The sequence below is a fragment of the Trachinotus anak genome, unplaced genomic scaffold, assembly GCF_046630095.1.
Source record: "Trachinotus anak isolate AG129_WGS33_773 ecotype Australia unplaced genomic scaffold, CSIRO_AGI_Tana_v1 ptg000032l, whole genome shotgun sequence".
NCBI lineage: Eukaryota > Metazoa > Chordata > Actinopteri > Carangiformes > Carangidae > Trachinotus > Trachinotus anak.
In genome coordinates, this window is record NW_027273883.1 from 20,128,731 (window position 1) to 20,137,619 (window position 8,889).

The 8,889-nt window shown below is 42.9% G+C and overlaps 1 protein-coding gene across 3 annotated transcripts; it reads left to right on the forward strand.

Annotated features, from left to right (window-relative positions):
- The first annotated feature begins 4,707 nt into the window (after positions 1 to 4,707).
- Positions 4,708 to 7,837, forward strand: echdc1 (enoyl CoA hydratase domain containing 1). Of its 3 annotated transcripts, none has more exons than XM_071468226.1 (7): positions 4,708 to 4,853; positions 5,666 to 5,737; positions 6,182 to 6,357; positions 6,487 to 6,629; positions 6,743 to 6,795; positions 6,941 to 7,021; positions 7,122 to 7,837. In XM_071468226.1, the coding sequence occupies exons 1-7, from the start codon at positions 4,723 to 4,725 to the stop codon at positions 7,537 to 7,539; spliced, it is 1,074 nt and encodes a 357-aa protein (XP_071324327.1). In that variant the 5' UTR covers positions 4,708 to 4,722; the 3' UTR covers positions 7,540 to 7,837. The 3 variants fall into 3 exon arrangements, with proteins under 3 accessions (XP_071324327.1, XP_071324329.1, XP_071324328.1); XM_071468228.1 differs by lacking the exon at positions 4,708 to 4,853 and adding an exon at positions 5,193 to 5,216 and having other exon boundaries at positions 7,122 to 7,675; XM_071468227.1 differs by lacking the exon at positions 4,708 to 4,853 and adding an exon at positions 5,342 to 5,430 and having other exon boundaries at positions 7,122 to 7,675.
- Positions 7,838 to 8,889: the final 1,052 nt, after the last annotated feature.

Consider the following 8,889-nt stretch of genomic DNA (forward strand, 5'->3'; position numbering starts at 1 on the left):
TACAGTCTGTATGTTTTCCTCCATAAATGTTTTATGCATTCCTCTAACTAAATGTGTGATTTTGTTTGTGTCACATGGTGAGCACCATATATTTTTTTTGTTATGTTTCTACAACATGAAAATACCCGTATAACTTTGTAATTTCATGCCACTGTCTGGTAAAGGAATCAGTTTTGCACTTTTACACGTCCATTCACTTACATACAAAGGGGCACACGCAGCCACACACACCCTTGGACCTGGGAGGGAGAGACACCTAACCCCTAACCCTGAAACCTGGCACTCTAGGCTGACTGAAATAACAGGTGCAACAATGTTATGGTGCCAGAAATCCTACCCCAGCGCTGATATAAATATTGTCATCCTCTCCTGATGCCCAGCCTAGAGCTGTGTTGGCTGTCTCACCCTGTTTTCCTGTGTCAAGGTTGGGCAGAAGTGTAGATTCCAAGCACTGGCTTGTGCTCAAGTGTGGAGGTTTCCAGATGCTGAAACCGTTATATAACTGCTACTAACTGTTTTAATTCCAGTGCTGCGTAAAACACAATAACACTGGAAAGAATTTATGGAACAATCTGTATATTATCCTGCAAGCACATGCTGCTGCAGTGACATAACATATGACTGTCATCGAATGTAGACACAGCAGCTACTTAGAGTAGAGGGCCAGTGCTATTGGTAAAATAATCGTTCTAAGACTGCCTTTATTTGTGACGTTGATAACTGATTGTAAGGATGATGATGTTAATATTTTTCCAGGACAATTGAATACCTTATGTGTTAACATACGTGTTACAGTAAATGTAAAATGTGCATTAAAATTATTGTTATTACACACAGCTTTTTTCTGTTGAAGCTCTAATAATATTCCACAGACACATAACACCCGCTGGCCATGCACACAGTGTGATCTGATCTGATCTGATCTGTCTAGACCAAAGCAGGTCCCGGCTGTAGTCTCCATCCTCTTACAACCTCAAGTAAACAACCTTGAATACAATTTCCCTTCTCTGCACTGCATAGGAATTCTAATTAGCACTTGGGCCCTTTTGGTTGTTGACTGGTGTCAAGGCTATATTTTGGCTAGCTGCTTTCTGTGTGTCTTTGCTACAAACATGGCGAAGCTAGAGAGTATACATAGAAACTCCTGCTTGGTCTGCCGGGAAGCTCTTAGCCATGATTAGCCTTATAGTCACTGCAGTGCAGGACCAAAAATGACTATCTAGTCATATTTGGTTATTAGGTTTATCTTTGCAGAACACTTTTTATTGTTTTATTCCAGTAGAGATTAGGGTCATTATAAGTCACTTAGGGACTATTTTGGAGTTTGAGTTGATGATTAAGTTCAAGTAAGATTAATTCAAGTAAATACTATAGGGTTATATTTTTCCTGTTTAGGGATGATTTCAAATACACAGTACATATTACAGTATGTGGTTGCATTTTGTTTTCCAGTGGTTTGTTACTGCACTAACATCCTGCTTGCTGCTGTGCTAAAGTGTTCATTGGCCCTCTGTCCTCCAGCTCCACTCCTCACAGGAAACCTCCAGCCCCAGAGAGCCCCTGGCACCTGCTAACCTGCCATTCTTCCTGTCCTTAAATAGACCCTTACTGGCACTTATTTGATCTCTCTCATCATGTGTGTGTGTGTGTGTGTGTGTGTGTGTGTGTGTGTGTGTGTGTGTGTGTGTTGTCTTATCTTTGGGAGTTGGTATAGAGTCATGCTGACTGCAGTGAATTCCCTGACTTCCTGTGGAGCCCCAGACAGCTGCATATTGATCAGTGCACTGATGCATCACTTTAGAGGCCACAAACAGCACACACACACAACCACACAATGAAACACACACAGACACACTCTACATGCAACGACATTTGTGCATATAGACCAATGTGTGCAAAATGTGTATCTCTCTCTCTCTCTCTTTCCGTCTCTGTCTCTCTCTCCGTGCCATTAGCCAGGTTGTAATTTCAGACAGGCCTCCATTATCAGCAGGAGTCTGCGGCTGCATTGCTGATATCCGGATGGATCATAAAACAGCAGGGCTGCCTTTAATCAAAATGGCTGAAAAAGGCTGAGCAGAGGATGAATGAATGTGGACAGGCTCAGTCAGAAAATGATTTCAAAGTCAAAATTTATGAAGGAGGAGAGTCCATAGCACACTTAACCCGGACAAACAGTTACTTACACACACGTGTGGGTGATTTAGAGATGACTATGCACGCAAATTCCACTAAGCCGCCATGTCGTCCAGGTGCTGCACTTCACAGAATGATATTTAGAGACAGGTTGAGGGCTAGCTGACCTAGCTGAGTACGGTGCAGAGCAGGAAGGAGAGTCAGTGTGTCTGGAATGCTTGCCTAGGAAGAGTCCAAACGACCTTTTTGAATTCCTTCCCCACTTTTAAATAGACCAGAGAGGTATGGTCTTTAAAACAGGGTTGACTCTACTCCAGGCTTGGATGCAGTGCACTGTCTCCGTGTTGATGACCTTTTGTGTTAGTGGGACAGCCACAAACAGTTCCACATTCAGGGAAAAATACACTTGATTGGTGTTAGTGATTGTGCTGCGGTGTCTTAAATAATGAATCCAAGTAAATGATTGCACTTTTCAGGGTGTGTGAAAAATATTTACATGAGTGACTCCTTTGAATTGTAATTGTGGAAGAAATATGCTTCCAAAACGGATTTAACGAGATGTTAGATCAGTGATATATACGAGTTTACAGTACTTTGCTTTTGCAGCTAAAATTTGTTTTAAACTTTTGATTCAGCACGGCTCTGCAGTACTCAGTAACCCAAGCGAAACACAAAGGTATTTTGGTTCCTCCGCTTGTTTTCACAGACATGTTCAGGGCTGCGAGCAGCAGCAGAGGATGTGTGGACTGAAGTGAAGGATTTATTGACCCAGTAGCCATAGATCAGACCACAGGACAGGAAGTGTCTCAGCCTCCCTCTGTTTTCAGCACATTTTCCCTCCTTTTCCTGCACACCCCGTGGTCTTCAAATCCCCCTCTTTTTGTTGTCTGTTTATGTCTGTTTGTCTCAAACATTCATCTCCCGTCTGACCGTCCATCTGTCTCATTTACACACAGAGCACTTCACACTGGTTACTCCCCCTCTTAGTATGACATTACACTGATTACAAGTAAACAAGACAATTCCTGAAAAAAAAAAAACGGGGGATGCATCTTCTACAGGATGTCTTCAGATCGTCATTGCCGCTGGACCACCAGCCTCTCAGACCCCCGGCCTCCGGCGGCCCCCACTCACCCCGTTCACGGTCAGCAAGCTGCCACTAAACGCACACCAAGAAGCTTTACTGAATAAAGTTACCCAAAAAAAAAACAAAAACAAAAAACAATCCAGCCACAGCCATTAGCCCAGGCTAGCATAGCTGTGACATGCTCCACAGCAATGCTGACAGTTAGCCAGCTGGCAACAGCAACATTTGCCAAAAACATTAATAGTTTTGTAACAGCAAGTCTGGTAGTTGTCAGGTCTACTGTAGTCAGCCATTAATGAAAACAACATGTAACATTATGTAGCCATCGAGTTACTTACTCGTCCAGGAGAAGAAGAGCCAGTTCTGAGTCAAGCTGGAGACTTTAGCACTTTGAAAGAAATTTCAGCTGGAGAGAAATTCAGCCTTGGACTTGCCCACTGGGACTGGGCCGCACGAATGAAAATGGAGCCGGTAAAAAAAATTGTCAATGTTTTGACAGTCCACCGGCCAACCCAGATCTGAGCCGGTGCTCTGGTCTCATCTCCTCCTGTTCGGGAGGCCTTTTTAGAGAAAACGTGGTTTCAGTGGAGGAAATTCTGGTAGGTCACTTTCACCTGGGGCCATGCCACCTGTGGGGGGTCCCTCTCTGCACAGGTCGCCATTACTCCACCATATCTTTGCAGAGAACAGTTGTTTGCTGCTATATTATTGTTTAACAGAACCCTAAAGAACCTTTAATTGCAAATGTCCAAAGCCAGACTCATCTACTTCTATAAGACTATTATTGCACATGAATGAATACTATTTGCTGTCCTATCACCACACCATGTTTGCTCTGTTGCAGAAGGGAGACATAGCCCTAATCTTAACCCCAGTTCTGTTATTATTCGATACACCTTCTTTAATACCGCTGAAAATATCTGTTATATTTATTACTGACATTTTAAGACGCAGTTTTGGCTGTGTGGCTTGGCCAAACATAAAACCAAATCCAAGAGCAGACTGTTGTTTGACAAGATGTTAACAGAGTGTTAGACTTGGACACCTCTTGCCTTTCAGATTCAGCCACATCACTGGTGTCAAGCAAAGGTGTTTGGAAATTAAAATCAAACAAAATCCGCTATTATGGCGTTTTACTGTCAAAAAGACACGGTACAATATTGAAAAATTGTTGTCAGTAAGCCACGTTAATATAACTGTCAATTGCCTGGGCCAATGCCGTAATATAACCTGTAGTTTTTTATATAAAGGCCTCAGTACTACTGAATAAGGACATGTCTGTAGAGCCAGGTCCTCAGTATGCTGTGTTTACAGCGATATGACAAACAAAGAGCAGCTCTCTCTGTGCAGTGCATTGGCCTGTGATGAATCATATTACAGGTCCTGTTGAACAATAAATTATTGTTTGTAGAGTGTGATGTGAAATATGACAAAAATATGGGACACAATATCACAATAGCACAATTATTGGATTCTTTTGTCTCTTGGCAAGAGGTGAGATGAATTGCTTGCGTCCCCCTGTGGAGAAGTTGAGGAACCACATGTGTGTGTCTTGTTCTGTCTATTTCCCGAAGAGCTACGGTTTCCAGGGGGACGGATTTGAGAGTAACACCGCACGACAGACAGTAAGGTCGGTCTATGATACATCCATGGTCTTGGCATTTTGTCGCAAAATGTTTAGTAGCTGTCGTAGCGACACGTTAAAGTTTGACTTACGTACGATATTCCTCTTCTCTGCAGCTCGTTGAGTGCAAACGCGGTGAAGTTACGAACAAACACCGAAACCTTGTGTGACATTCAGTTTCCAAATAACAAGACTCAGTGTTAAAATAAATGTTAATGTAAATACATGTAAAATCAATCAGTCGCTGTTTGAAAGACATTTGTGAATATGAGTGAACGCTTTCTGTGACTGGTTTGGTTCGGCTGGTTTGGTAAAAGTCTCTGATCTCTTCAGTGCAGATGTTCCTGTGTAAAGGATTTTGTTCTCCTGGTATTTATATCTGTTCTCCTCTACTTCACATTTTCGCAGAGGCTTTTTTTTTTTTTTTAAATGTCCCACTTCGCTTGCTGTTAAGAGGCACTGCTCTTGTTTGCATCGTGACTAAAAGTCTAGCGCACAATCTCAGGTGCTTTTAATATCTGCTGGTAACTAGAGCTCAGACACGTTTCTGCACTGACAAGTCATAATCTCTGCTGTGAAAAAGGTCTGTCACAGTCCCAAGGAGGCTTTCATTTGATTCTCCTGAGTTTCATTGTAAAACATGTAAAAAAAAAACAACAAAAAAAAAAAACAATAGTTGTGTTCGTTGTACTTGAACTTTGTTTCCCTTGTCTGTTCCCACAGTCCTTTTTTTTAAATGAAGTGATATGAATGAGGTAGTTTCTCCCAATCGAGGCAAAATTGAATAGATTCTCCCACAACCCTTTATCTCCATGCAGCAGCAGGATGGTTCTCTGTGCACTGAGGCGTCAGCTTCTGAAAAGCAGCAGAGGCTGTGGAGCCTGGGGCAGGTAAGGGAGCCAGCTTATCACCAGGCCAGTTGCAGTAAATAAAGTCAAAAATAAAAGAGCATCATGGGTGAAGATTTGTGCCCACATTATCTGTTCACAAATCACACACTCAGACAAGTCTAACTAACAAAATGCACTTTTTTTGAGGTGCTGACACTTGATAAACGTTGATCTATACAATTATTAACTAGTCTAGTTGTGATTTATAACTAAAATGCATCAGAATCAGGGGTGGGTTGTTGTGTGTTAGAAGTTTGTGCTAATGGCTTGAGTCATACCTTCTTCAGGCTAATGTATAAGGAGTATATTATGGGTAATCATGCTGCTCCCATTTGACTTGAATTGATAGATCAGCGGGTTATCATGCACACATCTGATCATATAAACAACTTCGACAGAGTTTTAAGACAGACCACGGTCACATGCTGTTGGTGTTTCTTCAAGGTTGCTGCACAGCCAGAGCAGTGGCAGTGTGTACACCAACATCCATGGCTTCAACCAGGAGGAGATCAGAGGGAAGCTCCTGGCTTTTCCTGGAGGCTCCATTGATCTTCTCAAACAGGACTCTGGTATAGCTGTGCTGACCATCAACAACCCATCCCGCATGAACGCCTTCTCTGGTGAGGAGACTCTAGTACTGGGCGTCAGATTAGTGAGTGTGGATTCCGGGGATGATACATAAACACAATCAAACAACACTGCATTGCAGTTTGTTGCTGTGCTTAAACAGAGCTCTGCCTCCCTCCCAGGCAGTATGATGGTGGATCTGGAGGAACAGGTGAGCCAGCTGGAGAACTGGACAGATGGCAAAGGCCTTATTGTCCAGGGTGCTGCAGAAACTTTCTGCTCCGGATCAGACCTCAATGCTGTCAGGGCGATCTCTAACCCACAGGTAGGAAAGTAAAGGAATAGTCTTTTCCTGTGTGCACCTGTATTTCTGCCACAGTCTGTCTGTGCTTGAGATGAATACTCTGAGGCCTGAATGATGTTTCTCTTGCCTTGTAGGATGGGATGAAGATGTGTATGTTCATGCAGAATACTCTTATGAGGCTACTGAGGTAAACGCTGTCATTTTCCTGTATACTAGATACTAAATGTCTATGCTGACTACAAAAGTAGCAGCAACCAGCCTGAGCTTCAAGAAGTTTAGCTGTTATGTAATGTGCACTACAGTATGCTGACAGAATCGTTTTCTCAGTGCAGGCTGCCTCTGATCTCTGTTGCTCTGGTGGAGGGGAGAGCGCTGGGGGGAGGTGCAGAGCTCACCACTGCCTGTGATTTCAGGTAATGATTTTTATACAGGCAAATAAAATCTATTCCACTCGACCTTTCCATCCAACGATTGGTAATAATCTCATTTATGTGTTTTATCTCTCAATTGTAGATTAATGGCAGCTGACAGTGTGATCCAGTTTGTCCATAAACACATGGGACTGGTCCCAGGCTGGGGTGGCGCTGCGCGACTTGTCCACATTGTTGGAAGCCAAAATGCACTGAAGCTCCTTGGTGGCGCTCTGAAAGTGGACCCCAGATTTGGCCTGCAGATTGGACTGGCAGATGGAGTCCTGGAGGGCCCCCAGGCAGAGGAGGGTGCAGGGACTCCCCTGCAGCAGACTGAAAACTGGCTCAGTCGCTATATAAAAGGACCAGCCCCCGTGATTCAGGCTGTGAAGAAGGTGGTGTTGTCGGGGAGAGAGCTCCCTCTGTCTGAGGCTCTGAGGACTGAGAAGGATGTATTCGGGACAGTGTGGGGCGGTCCGGCTAACCTGCAGGCCCTGGCCAGCAAGTCCAAACACAAATGAGGTGTCTGTCTTCAGTATCTGCGATAGAAGATCAATGATCTTTGTAAGATGTCAGACAGAGAGCTGCTACAGCTCCTCTGGGGAGAGGCTGACTTGATTGGCTTTACTGAACTGACTTATGGGACATTTACATTGTGGTACATTGTGATACTTTTAAATACTTTTCATGTAATAAGTTGAATGATGTGTCTAAAATGTGGATTGACTTTGCAGTGGGAAGGCAGAAATTGATGATAAAGGTTTTTCCTTGTTGGTCAGTGGAAAAAAGGACAATAAACCTTTTTATTTCCATAGCCTAGATTCTGTGTTGCCTTCAGTACATTAATGATGTGCAATTGCGAATTGTCACATTCTGAGATTGCTGCGATGTCTTTTGTTTGGTATCTCTTAGTGTGACATTATGCCAGCACAAGTGTATGAGCTGACACAAATGCATAAACTGATGGTGAAAAAAAAAAAAATAAAAAATAAAATATATATATATATATATACACCCCCTCTTCCTTTGAGGGTATTTATATTTTACAAGCTCGATTCTGCAGTTACCTGTTCACAAAAAATTGCAGTGTCAGCAGTGTCACTGTAATGTGGTGCAATGTCAGCTGGACTAAAAATCTTGTTTCATTGATACTGTGTAAACTGATTTACCCCCTCAATGAAAGTATATATGTAATACACAACTGTGAATGCTTTATCATTCAATGGCTATTAGTCTTATTTTAGTATGGGTGACAACAAGGACCTACAACAAAGGACAACATTTCCCCATCCTCTAAACCCCTTCTGTCCCCATCAGTCAAGCAAATAAACACTCTCTTACCTCCAGCTCCACTGAAAATGTGATTATGGTAATGATTAGATCATGGCAGGCTGAGTCTAAGTGAAGCAGACAGATAGCAGCAGCACAGATAGATACTGATGAGGTAGAACAAGCATGAGGCAGCAGCATCTGTCTGCAGGATTGAGAGTAATGCTGCTGCACTTCTTTTCTCTTTACCTCATTTTGTAGGTTACTTCTCCAATTCCCTCACATTCCACGGTTTACGGTGTGTCACAGTGGCCTCGGCCATCCCCACTCTCCTTGTTTCTCTTCTGTTGGGAGATTCTCAGCTGTAGGTTAGATGTTAATTGGATGATTTTCAGTACTTGGCACAGTAGCTCTCATCTGTTTATGAGAAACTTCGAAAGAGTGATAGTGTATATTTTGTAAGTTGGATTGGCACCAATTTGTAGCTTAATTTTCATCACACAATAGTTTGTTTGTACAACAAATGAGGCACTGCAAGAGCGCAAACACGTACCGACTGAAATGACAAGAACAGGACAGGTCTCTGGAGGATACCAGGCCTT

Coding starts and splice junctions, on each gene's coding strand:
- echdc1 (XM_071468226.1), top strand. CDS start 4,723: ATGAATTGCTTGCGTCCCCCTGTGGAGAAGTTGAGGAACCACATGTGT. Junction 6,358..6,486: donor CCGCATGAACGCCTTCTCTG/GTGAGGAGACTC, acceptor CCTCCCTCCCAG/GCAGTATGATGGTGGATCTG. Junction 6,630..6,742: donor GGGCGATCTCTAACCCACAG/GTAGGAAAGTAA, acceptor CTTGCCTTGTAG/GATGGGATGAAGATGTGTAT.